At 39.2% G+C, this 20,184-nt stretch overlaps 1 protein-coding gene and 1 long non-coding RNA gene across 2 annotated transcripts; both read left to right on the top strand.

Annotated features, from left to right (window-relative positions):
- Positions 1 to 1,725: 1,725 nt before the first annotated feature.
- LOC125489183 lies at positions 1,726 to 2,511 on the top strand. Its single transcript, XR_007266795.1, has 2 exons — positions 1,726 to 1,848; positions 2,116 to 2,511. It is a non-coding gene; the product is annotated as an uncharacterized LOC125489183 (long non-coding RNA).
- A 460-nt stretch (positions 2,512 to 2,971) lies between these two features.
- LOC105389583 (solute carrier family 25 member 44) lies at positions 2,972 to 18,114 on the top strand. Its single transcript, XM_048624040.1, has 8 exons — positions 2,972 to 3,159; positions 3,897 to 4,513; positions 5,100 to 5,251; positions 5,966 to 6,055; positions 6,401 to 6,526; positions 7,102 to 7,285; positions 11,753 to 11,880; positions 17,898 to 18,114. The coding sequence occupies exons 2-8, from the start codon at positions 4,318 to 4,320 to the stop codon at positions 18,090 to 18,092; spliced, it is 1,071 nt and encodes a 356-aa protein (XP_048479997.1). The 5' UTR covers positions 2,972 to 3,159; positions 3,897 to 4,317; the 3' UTR covers positions 18,093 to 18,114.
- The last annotated feature ends 2,070 nt before the right edge of the window (positions 18,115 to 20,184 follow it).

The raw sequence follows: 20,184 nt of genomic DNA, 5'->3' as shown, positions 1-20,184 counted from the left end.
GTCACAAAAGTTAAGTGCCTGTGGCAAACTTCATGGTGGTATGATTGGTGCAGTTGGTACAACTGTCATGTTGGATATGTTGCCAGTTGTCAAATTAAATCATGGTCTACCATAGACAAACTTTGTATTGGTATACCTACACGTTACGTTCTAGTGTTGTGAAAAATACTCTTTTGACCACCGACTGTAAAAGAGGGCGTCTATAAGTTGGCCGTGGGACTTCGACTGCCAGTGTTTTTGACCGTTTTTAAACTTGACTTGCAACCATAGAACAACGCGGACTCGGGAGTACCCACTAAAGATTAGAGAATCTGTGTATTAGGTATAATGAGAGAAACCATGGGGAGGGGAGGACACTTAGAACAACTCATTCTCATTAAATATTTCATTCGTTGCAAGACTGAAAAGAAAGTGTTATCTGGCATAGTTAATTAATATGTGCCAATAAAGGACATCTAATCTATCTGAATTTCGTATGATTGCCTAGTTACCTAGGTTGTTTATCCAAAATATGGAGCAATGCAATAAAATCTGCAATGCATTCTGTCGAAATGTTTATATAAATATGATAAGGGCTTAAATAAAATAACCTTTAGGTCCGAACGAAAGGTAGTCAGCCTCCAATTAAGCAGTAAATATGAACTCTCTCGTGGTTTTTGCTATCGTAGGGCTATTTGGGGTAAGTTTAAAGTAGGGTGAATAATATGTTTGCATGATTTTTCTCTATAACGACACAAGATAACATATTTAGATTATCTAGTTAGGTAGTTAATCTAAAATGTAGAATGTTGCACATAGTTTTCAGCCATATTTGAGTACCTAGTACTAGTATTAAGTTAATTGTTTTTATTTTATATTACAGCAAGCATTTTCACAATGCTGCCTACCACCACCGCCGCCGCCGCCTTCGTGCTACGTAATTACTCTCCCCCCTGCCCCCGTGCCAGCTTACCCCGCTCCACTACCCGCACCCATTCCTTACCCCGCCCCTTGCGCCGCACCCGTCCCTTACCCAACTCCCTTACCGGCTTGTCCAGCGCCGTTGCCGGCATACCCTGCTCCTCTTCCAGTTTATGCCGCCCCTCTGCCTTGTCCTGCTCCAGCCTATCCTGCCCCGTTACCTTGCCAATCTCCCCTTCCCGCTTACCTTGCCCCACCCCCTGCATGTCCTGCTCCCCTCCCGGCGTACCCTGCCCCTTGTGCTGCCCCGTCTCTGTCGTCTGCCCTGGCTGGTTTGTCGGCGGCTTTGCCCGCGCTGAATGCGGCACTGCCGGCGCTCGCTGCCCTGCCCACACTGCTGCCTGCTCTGCCCCCGGCGCCGTGTAGTTGTTATTGTTGATGGTGTTGTTTTAAAAGTAATAAATTAATAGAAATTCCAAGTAGAAGTTTTCATCTTCCTTTTAGTTATACCTAACTATCTACCCTGCTCTACCCTGTCCTGCCGCGTGGTTGGCCCCTGACCAGTCTGGCGAAAGACAGTCTGGAAAAAAATAAGTATGGAACGCGTACGAAAAATAATGGCGAGAACTGCTCACAGAGTACTTTTTACGCTATCATAGACATCTTTGGCTTTTGTCATCTGTCAGTGTCAGTCAGTCAATCGTTTAGTTTGAAAAATAATTTTAAATCATAAATAAATTAAGATTTAACAGTTATTTATATATTATTATTACTGTGGATAAGTGCAGTGTTTGTGTGGAGGTACCTAACTATTAGTGCTGCTTGATATTATTGATAATAATTATGTTTTATACAACTTGTGAAATATGTGGTTTAAGAGCCGCTAGCCGGTCGTATAGATGGCCAAAAGAGAATTTTCATGGCCAAATTTCCACTGGATGAGGAAAGGTAAGCTACAATTAAAGGCTAAAGCATAGGATTTAGATTATTTATATGTATAAAAAAGTTAAAGTCTAATAAAATAACTGGAGGGTCAGCACAACCAACAATAGTGCATGAATGTTTTTTTCATCGATATCGATATTTTTATTTATCATTAGTACGCACAGCTCATCAATCAGAACAACTTTTGTCTACTAGTTTTGGAAATTAGCGAAAATCAAGTATATAAAATATTTAATTGTTTAATAATAATTATAAAAATGTTGTTTGCAGATGTAAACAGTGGGTTAAGATGACCGGTAAGGAGGATCTGGTTTATGTGCCTATTGAAAAGCTACATCAATTTAAATGAATTTGTGGCAATCATTTTCTACCACAACATTTTAAGAACACAATTGAAAAAAAAACCATTCCATGTGTGGGACTTACTGCAGACACTTTATTTTATAATAAATAAATATAATTATATTTTTCCACTTTTATTTTATTTCAACATTATATCATAGCACTTACGTCAACGGAAAATCTCGAGTTTATTTTATGGATTATATTTTTGTGTTCAAATAGGAACATAACATAACGTTGAACCGAGACTTAACGTTGGTGTCATTGTGTAACACTGAAATCCTATTGTGTAAAACTGAAATTAAAGTAATACATACACTCGCACTTTTTTTTTTACTAGTTATCGATAAAAAATATCCATAAGAAGCACATCACTATTTCAGCGGGGCTATGTTGGCAGTTTTGTACGTCATTTTGTTTTGTTGGTACCCTCTGTTAGTACGCGTGAATAAAAAAAAATAATACAAGTATTTTTTTCTTTTTTTTCCCTTGTACACCCATCTCTTAAAACGTAGTGTTCTTTTCTCTATGCCCTGACCGTACCTACCACAGACAATCGTTTCGATTATTTTGCGTTTAGTTACATATTTTTTAACGCTCACATTTTCAGTAAGATTTTGAAAAAGATAGGTGAAATTAAATTTTAATAATGATGAACAATTATTGAAGCTCTAATAAATAATAGTATTATAGCTTGTAATTTTTTAAATAAAAATTGCCCCTTTTTTTACGAGATGATATTTTCTTGCTAACTTTAGCAGTAACGAAACGAAAACAAAATGGAGTCTAACCAATCAGCTGACAGCCAGTGACAGCAAGAGATTATTTTCCCATGTTGTAAAAGAGTGTACAAATTGTGATAAATTATTACATAAAACACCAGTGACGCTAGTTACCACAGTAATAAGTGACAAAACACAGACACTATTTAGTGTACACAACATTTGCGATGGATCTACGCATTTACATTTGGTAAGCCAAAGCTAGCTTTCGTAGAAAATAAATTAACTATATGCCCTTAACCTTGAGGTTATAAGCAGAAGCAAGAAAATTTTGTTGAAATACCTTAGTACATACATTGTAACGTAATGTATTTTGTAAATAATCTGTCTTATATTATGTAAATTGTGTTTCACAGTTTGATTGTAATATATGTTAGGTTAGCTGCTTAGGTGATTTGTAAATTTACATAAACCTACCATGAAATCAGTGTTTATGTGTAGAAATGTTTCATATCTCATGAAAACATTATTTCTTAACAGATATACACCAATAACCTCAATTATACACAGCCTATTGGCATTTATTAGGTCTTCTGTCTTACCCAAGACAAACTAGGATTTTACCATTTTCAATGAACATTACACAAATGGTACAGTTTTTCATTAAATCCTCTTCTGATGTCTTAGATGAAATTTAGAGCATTAACATAGTTAAGAATGCTACTCTTCTAGATACTCGTGTATTTAGTTTGTACTGATAGTATGATTCCCAAATGATGCAATGGTCATTAATTAGGATTTTGATTTGAGAAAAACACATTACTAGATCATCATCATCACACTCCAAAGCCATTATGGAGACAATCCTGTGATAAACGTTCAAGAATCAGCCCTTGTTGGCCTATCGAAAAGCTTAGAATACTTTTAAATCACTTGCATGTTCACTAAAACACACATTCACTGAATAAATTTCACTTTTACTTTCAGTGACCTGACCAAATACATGTGTTAGCAGCTCTGGAAACTCGACAATGGAAAAGCCCCTGCTAATACACCATAAAAACAAATTTCAAACATATAATTTCAGTATAATTTAATTTTAAAGACATAAATAGTTAATTTCCTGTATCTAGTCTCAGAATTGTGTTTGTAAAACATTTATTAATTAATAATTTAAAAGTATATCATTGTTAACAGTTTACCATTTTAAATCGACAACCACTTTTGAAGTGTCACGCAATATTCCATTATTAAGTTATATTATTATACTATTATAGAAAATAATTAAAACTGTTGTGAAAGATCGTAGTTGATAGTTAGTGTGTATGTTACCAAAGAGTAAAAGAAATACATTACTATTTTAAACATAGAAATATAATTCACATAGAGATATTAGTTGGCAACATAGATGCTTGTTAGTTTATGGAGTAAGGCAGAGCCAGTGGGTCAGAAAGAGAGGGAAACACAGAAAGAGAAGGACAGCAAATCCAAGATGGCCGCCACAATTGTGGAAACTCCGCCCCCTCAGTTAATTACTAACATAGAGTGGAGTATGATGGATAAAAGCAAGTTTTTTCCTCTGTCTATGCTGAGCAGTTTTACTGGTAAGTGTATTTTATAAAATTGGTTCAGGGGTAAAAAAATATGCTAAACACATGTAGCCAAGAAACAGTAGCCTCTTTTACCCTTGTTGTACTAATATGCTAATACAAAACATAGTTTTCTGGTTCCTAGAAACACTATATACACACCCAAGCTGCATGAGAATTATCTCATGGTTTTACTATAAAATATCTAATCTAAGAGATGCAAATCTAAATTGATAATTAAATACTAGGTACATCAACTACTTTGAAACTTTGTATTTGGTAACAAAACAAAAGTACTTACCTACCTAGATTCTTTCACTCAAATTGTACTTGAGTACTATCTCACAGATGCCAATCTAAATTGAATATAGATATTTAACTAAAATTTGTATTTTAATCTCAGATTCATTAACAGTTGATTGTCCCGCAGATAGAATGATACATCACTTAATTGTGGGACAAGTCATGAATTTTATATGGAGATGACATTTTATTTATAAATCAATCCCTGTCGGTTAGATAACCAACAATGGAGAAATTGGCACTAAACAACACACTAACTACTACTACTACAACTAATCAAACTGCACATTATTTCCAGTCCGCTGCGCCCTGTATCCCCTCACTCTGGTGAAGACACAGATCCAGATTCAGCGGAAGAAGGAAGCTTACAAGGGGGTCTTTGACGCGATATCTCAGATATACAGGAACGAGGGCGTCCCCGGGCTTTATAGAGGCTTTTGGCTCTCCAGTGTAAGTTTAAGTTATATTTTCATATTACCCTGCAAATAAAGAAGCAATATAAAGGTAATCGTCCACCTTTAGTATTCTTTGTGTAGAAATTCAGACTAGTGCCCTCTTCATCAGCATTGCCGACGCCGTTTCTCCATTTATGTCAATCCGTTTGGTTAGATACATACGATAACGATAGGTGAACGCTTACCATTACTTCTCTGTCAATGACATCATTTTCAAGACAGTCAATGAGAAAATCTCCAGACTTGGCTATACCTATAATAACTCATGTCTTTAGCCACAAAAATATAAATAGACCACTTTCCCGCAATCAGTGTAAACAAATACCTATGTTTATTGACGTAGGTACGACCGTGTTTTGTTTACATGTTGACCAATGACAGTGGCTGGGAGCCAAGAGTAAATAAATACATAATGTTATGTACTTATGTTTACATAGGTAGTTACGGGAATCTTTAATTAAGGGGGTGTGTCGCTATACGAGCCATTTGATGTAGCGAAAGTGGTTTATGGTTCATTTCAAATATCATAGCATTAGAAAGAAGGTCAAACTTAGGTATGATATCGACCAATGAACTCTTGCTCTCGTGTAGGCCTATTTCTATTGGTCGATATGTAAAGGAAATTATTAGTGTCTTAAAAATTAAATCATTCCTCCTTTAACAGCATAATATTAATAATGAGAAGATTAATTGTATTTTTTTTCAACAGTTTCAGATAATATCTGGAGTGTTCTATATATCTACGTACGAGGGGGTGCGACACGAACTGGGCAAATACGATGTCGATCCTAAAATGAAGGTGATTTGAAGATAATACTACTATAATACTTACTTTGTAAAGCATACTCTTTGTATAGCAAGAGACTTATGACAGCTGTCAAATCCATACAATACAAAACCCAACAAAACCTACTTTATTTACGAGGCATAGCATGTGTCAATCAAACGTCATAGGAGATAGGACTCATCCTATATTTTACAAAGTATAAATGGTGTGTGGTGCTAGACACCAAATAAGGATTTACTATCTTTATCTAAAAAATATATCCCAGCATGTAACATAAAACAGCCAAGCCGCAACGGTTATAGCATTTTTGTTTTGTACTATACTATACTATAATCATTCCCTTTTCATCTATTCCAGTCATTCATAGGCGGAGGCTGCGCCTCAATAGTGGGGCAGACCATCATAGTTCCTTTCGACGTGCTCAGCCAACACCTGATGGTGTTAGGGCTGGTGAAGGGACGAGCAGGGGGTGCTAAGAACCCGGTAAGTTGATAGGTTAGCTGGACACAATCGGTTTTGGCGATAAGGCCGCCTTTTTGTCATTCTAACTGTGTAAAATTGACTAGTTTGTGTTTTGTTTGATGATGAATGTATTTATGTCTGTACGACTGTGGGGATGGGGACTTATTTACTTAGTTATTCTCCGTAGAATACTATATGTTTCAAAAATGAGTAGAAAAGCGAAAGGCGCTGACTCAATGGGTCATTGTGAATATCTTTGGCTCTTCGACTTTCGTTGGTCACGTGACTTTGCATGTGTCGAACAAAACTTGTTAAAAATGACTCCCTTCAGTCGTCGCTTTTCGGCTTACTTATAACCTTTTGGTAACACCTGTATATTAACCCCTTTTCAGAATGGGTAGCAGTTTATTGTGACTTTCATTCATCATGTCATTTTACAAAGAAAAATAAAACATTTAGACAGATAGATAAAAGATAGAATACACTTTATTTGTTATTATATCTACAACAAAGAATAATAAGATTAACAAATTGCAACTTAATTAGAGTACAAGCGGTCTTATCACTAAAAGCATTTACCACTTTATTCCCAACAGAAAATCAACCCGCTCGGTCTAACAACAGAGCTCAACCAGTCGCGCGCGGCGCTCGCTCGGGCCGTCGCTCTCCGAGTGTACCGGCTACACGGTCCGCTAGGCTACTACCGCGGCTACACGGCCAGCCTCGCCGCCTACGTGCCCAACTCCGCGCTGTGGTGGGCGCTGTATACTGCGTATCAAGGTATTAAGGGCGTCCCAAGCTAAAACTATACACAAAGTTTGTGATGCTTTCACGCAAAAAATACTGAGCGGATTTTGATGAAATTCGGTATTAAGGAAGCTTATACTCTGGATTTAAAGTAGCTCATTTTATAAAGCATGGATTCAGCTACCTACATACCAAAAGGAGAACGGCAGTGGGCGTACCGCCTTTTTTTTGGAGCGTTTCAGAACCATGTTTTCACCATTTATTAATACAGTGTAGATAAGGTATTTTCAGTAATTACAATATTTTTAGAAGTCGGGGGAAAAGAAAAAATGATAAATGAAGAATATTTAAATCTAAGGATATTGGAACGTAAAAACAAACATATAGAGAACGGAACGTAACAATAGTGGTGCCAGACCTCGGAATATAACCAGCAAATCCGAGCAAAAAAGTAATCGAATAGAAATATCGATACATTCTTAAATACAAAAGATATTTTATTTATCAATAAATTACATGTTCTGGTACTATTTGTGCCAAAACTAGTACATTTGGTTTATAAAATATGATTATATTTAAGTCTTGAAGACTTTTATCCATAGTAAACCATTTTCTTTTTCTCTTTATTCGATTCACTATAATCGATATTTTTTGAATATTTAAATCTAGTAACACTGAATCTTGCTTGTCAATCTTGTCATAGTAGATGTTATTTCATTTTCCATTACCTAACCTAATTATTTAATATTTTGAATACCGCTGAAACTGCTGAAGATATAGAACAAATGTGACAAAGGGGAGAACCAGACCCGGTTCCTGTTCCACCTCCCCGGCAGGCTCCCGTCCCACTTCTTCATCAGGAACCTGCAGAAGCAGCAGAACAAGAACACGCAAAATTCTGACAATATTTTCTTTGAACCATAGGATGATAAATACCTAAGTCAAATATGAGAAGAGCAACTGCGTTCTGCAGTTCGAATCCCGGCGCTGACATGTACCAATGTGTTCTTTGAATTTAATTAAAATGTATACCATCACACTTACAGTGAAGGAAACCTGCATACCTATCTAGATTTAGCACATCTAGAGAGCCAGGTGCAGGTACTTACACCCCAACAGAGAATAGAATAGAGTAGGTAATAGGAACATAAAATTCCTAAAGTTGATTCCAGGCAAATTATGTTATGTAAATAAAACAATGATCTTTTAAACAGTATATTTTATTTCATTACATTACTCGCCAAATGCATACCCATATAGTAGAACCTTTACATATAGCATTTCGAAATGGCATAGCAGATCCCTGTTGCGGAATGGCAATTTAAAACTTCAGAAGTTGGATAAGTATAACATTATTCCATGATGTTCTGAGTATTTAGTAAAAAAATAGGTGTGAAAACTTTATTGGCTTGTGTGTAAACCTTATGTTAATTTATAATATGTAATAGTATAAGCTGTTTGTTTTCCAAATAAAGAAAATTAAATTAAATTAAATTATTCCATGATGAAAGTAGTAGCCTGATCTAGTCGATAATATTAATAAAATCATTTTATTTATTATGTACGTTGCACGTCCCGTATTTATTTAAACGTAAACATACAACTTGATATACCTAACATAATAATATTATTATCAAATTATTATTCACGTTGTTCGTCTTATGTTGTTCAAGTGTTGACATGGTGTTGACGTTTAGTTGTTGACATGACACATTTTTTTATCATTTCAATTTTTCTGCTCTGGTTTTGTCAATTTTTATCATTATACTGAGATCCAACCTAGACATTTATGACGTAAATCACAGAGTACTTGGCATAAACATTACTTCACTTGACGTTCCATTCTTCCTGTATGAATGTTTACGTTCCATTGCGACTACATTTTAAAGATTCTTTTTTTCCGTTTTTCTCTTTTCTCCCAGCTTCTAAAAATCTAGTTATTTATTTATTTGTGTACCTATACAGTGACTCTCTAAACATGGTACTTTCATTACGGAACCCGTCATTTTCATAGGGGTACCAAACGTCCTTAGAACTCTGCCATTGTCCTTTTGTCAAAATCCGTCCACTAGTATACCCGTTAAGGATTAACAAAAATTACTAAACTTCTTTTGATTAAATTCGCTATGTAGGTAGCTGACATCCTGGATTTAAGTTACCTACCTTATAATTCATAGTATGAGCTACCTGCACACCAAAGGAGAACGGCAGTGGGCGTACCGCCTTTTTTTTGGAGCGTTTCAGAACCATGTTTTCACCATTTATTAATACAGTGTAGATAAGGTATTTTCAGTAATTACAATATTTTTAGAAGTCGGGGGAAAAGAGAAAAATATAAACGAATAATATTTAAATCTAAGGATAATGGAACGTAAAAACAAACATATAGAGAACGGAACGTAACAACAGTGGTGCCAGCCCTCGGAATATTACCAGCAAATCCGAGCAACAAAGTGATCGAATAGAAATATCGATACAATCTTAAATACAAAAGATATTTTATTTATCAATAAATTACATGTTCTGGTACTATTTGTGCCAAAACTAGTACATATGGTTTATAAAATATCATTTTATTTAAGTCTTGAAGACTTTTATCCATAGTAAACCATTTTCTTTTTCTGTTTATTCGATTCACTATAATCGATATTTTTTGAATATTTAAATCTAATAACACTGAATCTTGCTTGTCAATCTTGTCATAGTAGTTGTTATTTCATTTTCCATTACCAAACCTAATTATTTAATATTTTGAATACCGCTGAAACTGCTGAAGATATAGAACAAATGTGACAAAGGGGAGAACCAGACCCGGTTCCTGTTCCACCTCCCCGGCAGGCTCCCGTCCCACTTCTTCATCAGGAACCTGCAGAAGCAACAGAACAAGAACACGCAAAATCCTGACAATATTTTTTATGAACCATAGGATGATAAATACCTAAGTCAAATATGAGAAGAGCAACTGCGTTTTGCAGTTCGAATCCCGGCGCTGACATGTACCAATGTGTTCTTTGAATTTAATTAAAATGTATACCATCACACTTACAGTGAAGGAAACCTGCATACTTACCTATCTAGATTTAGCACATCTAGAGAGCCAGGTGCAGGTACTTACACCCCAACAGAGAATAGAATAGAGTAGGTAATAGGAACATAAAATTCCTGAAGTTGATTCCAGGCAAATTATGTTATGTAAATAAAACAATGATCTTTTAAACAGTATATTTTATTTCATATCATTACTCGCCAAATGCATACCCATATAGTAGAACCTTTACATATAGCATTTCGAAATGGCATAGCAGATCCCTGTTGCGGAATGGCAATTTAAAACTTCAGAAGTTGGATAAGTATAACATTATTCCATGATGAAAGTAGTAGCCTGATCTAGTCGATAATATTAATATAATCATTATATTTAATATGTACGTTGCACGTCCCGTATTTATTTAAACGTAAACATATAACTTGATATACATATTATTATCAAATTATTATTCACGTTGTTCGTCTTGTGTTGTTCAAGTGTTGACATGGTGTTGACGTTTAGTTGTTGACATGACACATTTTTTTATCATTTCAATTTTTCTGCTCTGGTTTGTCAATTTTTATCATTATACTGAGATCCAACCTAGATATTTATGACGTAAATCACAGAGTACTTGGCATAAACATTACTTCACTTGACGTTCCATTCTCCCTGTATTAATGTTTACGTTCCATTACGACTACTTTTTAAACATTATTTTTCTTCATTTTTCTCATTTCGCCCAGCTTCTAAAAATCTAGTAATTTATTTATTTGTGTACCTATACAGTGACTCTCTAAACATGGTACTTTCATTACGGAACCCGTCATTTTCATAGGGGTACCAAACGTCCTTAGAACTCTGCCATTGTCCTTTCATCAAAATCCGTCCACTAGTTTTCCTGTGAAAGAGCAACAAACATAAATACATACACACAAACCCTCGCTAGTGCGTGTGAGATATAGAGTGTACCGGCTACACGGCCCGCTAGGCTACTACCGCGGCTACACGGCCAGCCTCGCCGACTACGTGCCCAACTCCGCGCTGTGGTGGGCGCTGTATACTGCTTATCAAGGTAATAAGGGTGTCCCACGCTAAATTTAGTTGATCTTTCATGAAACAAAATGCTGAACACATTTTGATGAAATTCAGTATCTAGGAAGCTCACACCCTGGATTAAAAGTAGCATACCTTACAATCCATGGTATGAGCTACTGTCACGCCAAATTTAATCCAAATCCGTTTAGCCGTTTTCCCGTGAGAGAGTAACAAACATCCTGATCTGTATGTATGTACCTATGATTTTTTGTTTGCAAATCTGTATTCGTACACAATTAGCGTACAAAAAGGCGGTCTTATCGCTTATAGCGATCTCTTCCAGACAGCCTTTGGATTATATGATTTAGATGTTAAAATTCTGCTTTCCTTTCTGTATCAACGGCCCTAATAATCCTATTATCCTCTCTCCCCAGACGAGCTCCTAAAAATCTGCCCCCCATGGGTGTCGCACCTGCTGATCCAGTGCGCGGCGGGCACGCTGGGCGGGTTCACCACCACGCTGCTCACCAACCCCCTGGACATCGTGCGCGCGAGGCTGCAGGTATACTACAGACACACATACTGACACATATCAGACATATCTATATAGTGGTGTGGGACACCCCGCCCTCATATGTGCAGCATATCTATATAGAGCGTGGGACACCCCTTTCTCATATGCTTCGCATATCTATATGTTCGCGTGGGACACCCCGCCACCCGTATGTATATGTTGTCGCTCTCGTCACTGTGCTGTAGGTACACTAGACACACTCGCTACACAACAAGCCCCCCGTGGGTGTCGCACCTGCTGATCCAGTGCGCGGCGGGCACGCTGGGCGGGTTCACCACCACGCTGCTCACCAACCCCCTGGACATCGTGCGCGCGAGGCTGCAGGTATACTACAGACACACATACTGACACATATCAGACATATCTATATAGTGGTGTGGGACACCCCGCCCTCATATGTGCAGCATATCTATATAGAGCGTGGGACACCCCGCCACCCGTATGTATATGTTGTCGCTCTCGTCACTGTGCTGTAGGTACACTAGACACACTCGCTACACAACAAGCCCCCCGTGGGTGTCGCACCTGCTGATCCAGTGCGCGGCGGGCACGCTGGGCGGGTTCACCACCACGCTGCTCACCAACCCCCTGGACATCGTGCGCGCGAGGCTGCAGGTATACTACAGACACACATACTGACACATATCAGACATATCTATATAGTGGTGTGGGACACCCCGCCCTCATATGTGCAGCATATCTATATAGAGCGTGGGACACCCCGCCACCCGTATGTATATGTTGTCGCTCTCGTCACTGTGCTGTAGGTACACTAGACACACTCGCTACACAACAAGCCCCCCGTGGGTGTCGCACCTGCTGATCCAGTGCGCGGCGGGCACGCTGGGCGGGTTCACCACCACGCTGCTCACCAACCCCCTGGACATCGTGCGCGCGAGGCTGCAGGTATACTACAGACACACATACTGACACATATCAGACATATCTATATAGTGGTGTGGGACACCCCGCCCTCATATGTGCAGCATATCTATATAGAGCGTGGGACACCCCTTTCTCATATGCTTCGCATATCTATATAGAGCTTGGGACACCCCTTTCTCATATGCTTCGCATATCAATATAGAGCGTGGGACACCCCTTTCTCATATGCTTCGCATATCTATATAGAGCGTGGGACACCCCTTTCTCATATGCTTCGCATATCAATATAGAGCGTGGGACACCCCTTTCTCATATGCTTCGCATATCTATATAGAGCGTGGCACACCCCTTTCTCATATGCTTCGCATATCTATATAGAGCGTGGGACACCCCTTTCTCATATGCTTCGCATATCTATATAGAGCTTGGGACACCCCTTTCTCATATGCTTCGCATATCAATATAGAGCGTGGGACACCCCTTTCTCATATGCTTCGCATATCTCTATAGAGCGTGGGACACCCCTTTCTCATATGCTTCGCATATCAATATAGAGCGTGGGACACCCCTTTCTCATATGCTTCGCATATCTATATAGAGCTTGGGACACCCCTTTCTCATATGCTTCGCATATCAATATAGAGCGTGGGACACCCCTTTCTCATATGCTTCGCATATCTATATAGAGCGTGGCACACCCCTTTCTCATATGCTTCGCATATCTATATAGAGCGTGGGACACCCCTTTCTCATATGCTTCGCATATCTATATAGAGCTTGGGACACCCCTTTCTCATATGCTTCGCATATCAATATAGAGCGTGGGACACCCCTTTCTCATATGCTTCGCATATCTCTATAGAGCGTGGGACACCCCTTTCTCATATGCTTCGCATATCTAAATGTTCGCGTGGGACACCCCTTTCTCATATGCTTCGCATATCTATATAGAGCGTGGGACACCCCTTTCTCATATGCTTCGCATATCTATATGTTCGCGTGGGACACCCCGCCACCCGTATGTATATGTTGTCGCTCTCGTCACTGTGCTGTAGGTACACTAGACACACTCGCTACACAACAAGCCCCCCGTGGGTGTCGCACCTGCTGATCCAGTGCGCGGCGGGCACGCTGGGCGGGTTCACCACCACGCTGCTCACCAACCCCCTGGACATCGTGCGCGCGAGGCTGCAGGTATACTACAGACACACATACTGACACATATCAGACATATCTTTATAGTGGTGTGGGACACCCCGCCCTCATATGTGCAGCATATCTATATAGAGCGTGGGACACCCCTTTCTCATATGCTTCGCATATCTATATGTTCGCGTGGGACACCCCGCCACCCGTATGTATATGTTGTCGCTCTCGTCACTGTGCTGTAGGTACACTAGACACACTCGCTACACAACAAGCCCCCCGTGGGTGTCGCACCTGCTGATCCAGTGCGCGGCGGGCACGCTGGGCGGGTTCACCACCACGCTGCTCACCAACCCCCTGGACATCGTGCGCGCGAGGCTGCAGGTATACTACAGACACACATACTGACACATATCAGACATATCTATATAGTGGTGTGGGACACCCCGCCCTCATATGTGCAGCATATCTATATAGAGCGTGGGACACCCCTTTCTCATATGCTTCGCATACCTATACAGGGTGTTAACTAGAATGCGTTTGAGCGGGAAATGGGGGTTAGTATTAGTCTAACCAAGCACGTTTCTAAGAAAAAAAACATCAGAATCTCGAATATTTATGATTAAAGTCTAAAGTAAAGTGGAAAGTTTTACCTTAATCAAAAACATGGTCACCCTACACAAACACATAACCAATGAGACATTCGATTGCAAAAGAACACACACTGTAAATTTGTTATCAACTTCACTTTTCATAATTTATTTGATGTAACTATGATTGTAATTAATTACAAAGTAGGTAATAACAATTATTAAATAAAATTGAAATTATTCATGGTGATTAATGACATACTAATCAACAATTAAACAGCTGATTGTCATAAAGTTTGATAGATCGTACAGAATATAATTTATGACTTTCTAGGAGCTCAGAACAATAATTAAACCTTTTTACTCAGAATAAGGTAAGCGTTTAGTATTCACCCTTGATACTCACCACATTTTATTTTTCTTTTATTACCTAAAGATGCGTACAGACCGGCCCAACGAACGCCCACCGATGGACATTTATCATACATAATACAGGGGCAGATTGAGCAACGAAGGTCAACAAAACCCGTTCGTTGGCGTTCGTTTGGCCGGTCTGTATGCAGCTAAAGTTAAAAGACCACAATGCATAACAGGATGATAACAGGGTCTACTTCAATGACGAATTGGTTTACTTACAATCGCTCATCTCGATTTGTGTTGTGTACTTGCGATTGAGACGTCTTTGATGACGAATAGTACGGGAATCCTTATAATAAGTATGGCCTCACTTTAAATACCAGTAGAATAATAACAATCTCGCGTATCATAACCATCGAGTATTTATGATAGTCATTACCTTCTCTGTGGATCTAGTCTGTCAGTCAGTCATTGTTGTTTACTTGTTTACAATCATTTTTTACAATTAAGTATTACCTAAAAGGGAAAAGGTACCTACAATACTATCTTTTGATTACCAAGCCTTGTTCCTCATTTCGTTTTATGTTGTGCTGTGCTGTGAATACGTGTGACTTATGTTATGAAGCATAAAATGAAAATGTTCTGTATTCATAAAAGATAATTTTGTATCAATAAAGTGATACTTATGGAGTAAAATGAAGTCTGCAATGGATTGGGTACTTTTAGTACCCAAAATCTCGGTAGGTACCTTGACGATGTAGCTCCACGAGTGTGGTGCTGATGCACGCATACTTTTTTATTGACCTTGGCTTTGAATTGTTTGGCCTTGATCTTGGCTTTCAAGTTCATGGTCATTCTGTCAAATGTACCTAAACCTGAATAGGGTGACTATGAAATTTTAAAATGTACTAAATAAAACTGTTTTATGTTGGTCAGCTTAAAGCAAATAAAATACGTTTTTTAATGTCTTATCGTGTTCAGTATCATCAGCTGTATCTACCATTTCCCGCTCCAACGCAATTAAGTTAACACCCTGTATAGAGCGTGGGACACCCCTTTCTCATATGCTTCGCATACCTATATAGAGCGTGGGACACCCCTTTCTCATATGCTTCGCATATCTATATGTTCGCGTGGGACACCCCGCCACCCGTATGTATATGTTGTCGCTCTCGTCACTGTGCTGTAGGTACACTAGACACACTCGCTACACAACAAGCCCCCCGTGGGTGTCGCACCTGCTGATCCAGTGCGCGGCGGGCACGCTGGGCGGGTTCACCACCACGCTGCTCACCAACCCCCTGGACATCGTGCGCGCGAGGCTGCAGGTATACTACAGACACACATACTGACACATATCAGACATATCTATATAGTGGTGTGGGACACCCCGCCCTCATATGTGCAGCATATCTATATAGAGCGTGGGACACCCCTTTCTCATATGCTTCGCATATCTATATGTTCGCGTGGGACACCCCTTTCTCATATGCTTCGCATATCTATATAGAGCGTGGGACACCCCTTTCTCATATGCTTCGCATATCTATATGTTCGCGTGGGACACCCCGCCACCCGTATGTATATGTTGTCGCTCTCGTCACTGTGCTGTAGGTACACTAGACACACTCGCTACACAACAAGCCCCCCGTGGGTGTCGCACCTGCTGATCCAGTGCGCGGCGGGCACGCTGGGCGGGTTCACCACCACGCTGCTCACCAACCCCCTGGACATCGTGCGCGCGAGGCTGCAGGTATACTACAGACACACATACTGACACATATCAGACATATCTATATAGTGGTGTGGGACACCCCGCCCTCATATGTGCAGCATATCTATATAGAGCGTGGGACACCCCGCCACCCGTATGTATATGTTGTCGCTCTCGTCACTGTGCTGTAGGTACACTAGACACACTCGCTACACAACAAGCCCCCCGTGGGTGTCGCACCTGCTGATCCAGTGCGCGGCGGGCACGCTGGGCGGGTTCACCACCACGCTGCTCACCAACCCCCTGGACATCGTGCGCGCGAGGCTGCAGGTATACTACAGACACACATACTGACACATATCAGACATATCTATATAGTGGTGTGGGACACCCCGCCCTCATATGTGCAGCATATCTATATAGAGCGTGGGACACCCCGCCACCCGTATGTATATGTTGTCGCTCTCGTCACTGTGCTGTAGGTACACTAGACACACTCGCTACACAACAAGCCCCCCGTGGGTGTCGCACCTGCTGATCCAGTGCGCGGCGGGCACGCTGGGCGGGTTCACCACCACGCTGCTCACCAACCCCCTGGACATCGTGCGCGCGAGGCTGCAGGTATACGTAGGATGCTTAGAGTATACAATATACGAACCAGATGGCGTGTCACATACAGAAATGAAGCAAAAAAATATATTATAACGCTTTTTGTTTACCGCCACTGTGTTTTTAGTTCAACCTAAAGTCTGTTTGTTATTCTTAGATACTAAATTGACAGATTCAGAACGAATCATCAGATTGTCCCGACAATAGAACGAATTATCATTCCCTAATCGCGGAACCAACGACTGTAAATAAACCGTAAATTTAGTATCTGAGATAAAAAACTGACTATAATATAGATCGTGGGACTATACTGTAGCTGTATACCCACTTTGCCGGTGTTTTACGGTTCCGTAGGTTAATTTAGAAACGGAACCCTTATTGCATCATTTTGTTCTTTGTCTGTTAAGACTTCAGGACCCTTTATCGGCTTTAAAAAAAACATATGCAAAAACGCATATTTTCATGAAATTCAGAGGATACTTCCCGTTCACCTAGAAGCCTCATAGAAGAAAACAAACTCATACTATAAAGTCAAGTAACCAAACTTTTATTTTCGAATTTCCAAGTCTTTGAACAAATTTGTATGCCATGAGCCATGTAAAAGTCACTGTAACTACTTTACAGCCAAGTTTTAGAACAAATATTATTGAATAACCCCATTTAAAACATCCTGTATATTAATATCCAAAATTTTCCCCCCACAGGTGGAAGGAGTAGGCACGATGCGTCAAGTGTTCCAGGAGCTGTGGGCAGAAGAAGGTTTCGTAGGACTCTACCTCAAGGGCCTGTCAGCCAGGCTGGTGCAATCGGCTTGTTTCTCATTCAGCATTATACTTGGTTATGAGAGTATTAAACGAGTGGCACTGAGCGAGGAGTATAGAGCCAGAGTGCGTTGGTGAATAAATGAGGTTTTAAATGAGAGTTTGGAGTTTTTATTCTTGCAGGTTTTACACGTGCAGTGCGATCACCAGTGCTGACGACTTCGATAGTAAAGTCACTGGAATTTGTATGCGTTTTATTCGTTTCTAAAGTTACCGACAGGGGCGCTGATCAAGATAATTATAAAAATTATTGATTATAATAATTACAGATTAAGAGCGGTGGTAGCTCAGTCGGGTAAGCGCCCGCTTCTCAATAAAGAGATGCGGGTTCGAATCCCGGCGCTGACATGTACCAATGAGTTCTTTTAACTTAAGTACAATGTATACCATCGCTCTTACGGTGAAGGAAAACATCGTGAGGAAACCTGCATATCTAGATTTAGCACATCTAGATATGTGAACCCACCAACCCGCAGTGGACCAGCGTGGTGGGAAATAAAAAAAAAAATTTTAAACTGTTTATTTCAAGAAAATAAGTAATTTTTGAATTACAAGATCCAAGGACTTAATCTACTTACTAGGTGAGATTATAATAGCCTTAGATTGTTACCCTAGAACAGCGTATAAGTAAAAAAAAAAAATTATAAATTAACATTATACTTAGTTATAAAAAGTTATTTCAGTAGCAGCGTTAAGTGCAAAAAACAATACCAGAAAACAACCTAGTTATGCACCTACACACACCATGCAAGTTAGTATTACGTTGGTAGATGTATGCAGGTACATACGGTAAGTTTAGCTAAGTATTATTTAAATAAACATTTATGTATGTATAAGTTGGTAAGTACAAGTACAAGTACCTAGGAACATTTATTAATTTAGACATCAAGGTTAGGTTTTTTTTATGTAAGTACACAGACAGTATACAAGTAGGTACATAGGTATACATATACATCATTTTTATAACAGAAAGTGAGGAACATGTTGAAGTAGGCAGTAATATCTAGTTTAGTTGAGGTGGAGCGGTAGGAGATCTGTCTGACACACACGGACCGTACTTTTCTTTGATGAAATAACGTTTTAATATATTTTTTGTTTGTATTTTATTACTAAGTTCAAGTTTATTTTGAGTCTCCTTTGGGAGCTTATTTAAAGTATGCGGTAGTATGTATCTTGCAGATCTTCTACCATATTCATTGTTACATTTACAAAGTTCGTAGGTAGGAGTATTAATTAATGTACGAAGGTTACTGGGTCTTACTTTTTTATGTAATAGATTAATTTTTTCGTGATATTCATTGACAATTGCTAGATCAATCTTGTCGAATACATTTATGACTCTGCAGTATTGGAATAGTTTTTTGTAGTTATTTTTGTATTTATATTTAACTTTCAATGGAACTATGGATTTTAACATTCGTAGTTGAATATTGTATATGCTTTGGATATTTGTTTTAAACGTTCTCCCATAGCTAGATATACCATAGTTAATTATTGAGTCCGCTAATGACATATACAATAGTCTCAGCGTTTTATAAGGCATTTTATATTTTAGGATATTGAATTTGGCCAGTAGTGCTCTTAGTTTATTACAAACGTGTTCCACGTGGGGGCCCCATGTGAATTTGTTATCAATTTTTAGACCTAAATATGTAAGCTCATTTACGATATCAAGCCGTTTACAATCAAATGGTCCAAGCTTAGGAAGGCAGTTTAGACCTTGGGGATATGCACAAAGGTTCCACTCGAGAGAGCCAGGTGCAGGTACTTACACCCCACTGAGAATAGAATAGAATAGAATAATTACAGATTATAAAAATTGCGACTTAAGTTGCCAGCACATGATTGTGATGTTCTGTTGGCGTTTTTGTTGTTGCATGTTTGACACTTGAGGACTGATGTAAAGATAAAGATAAGATAAAAAGATAAAATACACTTTATTGCACACAAACTGAAACAGTTTCACAAACATAGAAAACTAAACTCTGAATGCTGAACTACAGTCGTCGAAATATAATAGGCGCGTTTGGACAGCTACACAAAATCAGCCAGGCTGGTGCAGTCAGCTTGCTTCTCATTCAGCATTATACTTGGTTATGAGAGTATTAAACGAGTGGCACTGAGCGAGGAGTATAGAGCCAGAGTGCGTTGGTGAATAAATGAGGTTTTA

Source organism: Plutella xylostella, chromosome 11, assembly GCF_932276165.1.
Source record: "Plutella xylostella chromosome 11, ilPluXylo3.1, whole genome shotgun sequence".
Lineage (NCBI taxonomy): Eukaryota > Metazoa > Arthropoda > Insecta > Lepidoptera > Plutellidae > Plutella > Plutella xylostella.
Note: the sequence above shows the minus strand (reverse complement) of the source record. Positions and strands in the feature narration are given on the sequence as shown.

Bases quoted from the DNA above. Each gene is read 5' to 3' on its own strand.
- LOC105389583 (XM_048624040.1), top strand. From the start codon at position 4,318: ATGCTTGTTAGTTTATGGAGTAAGGCAGAGCCAGTGGGTCAGAAAGAG. The intron at 4,514-5,099 runs GTAAGTGTATTT...CATTATTTCCAG, and splicing joins TATGCTGAGCAGTTTTACTG to TCCGCTGCGCCCTGTATCCC. The intron at 6,527-7,101 runs GTAAGTTGATAG...TATTCCCAACAG, and splicing joins CAGGGGGTGCTAAGAACCCG to AAAATCAACCCGCTCGGTCT.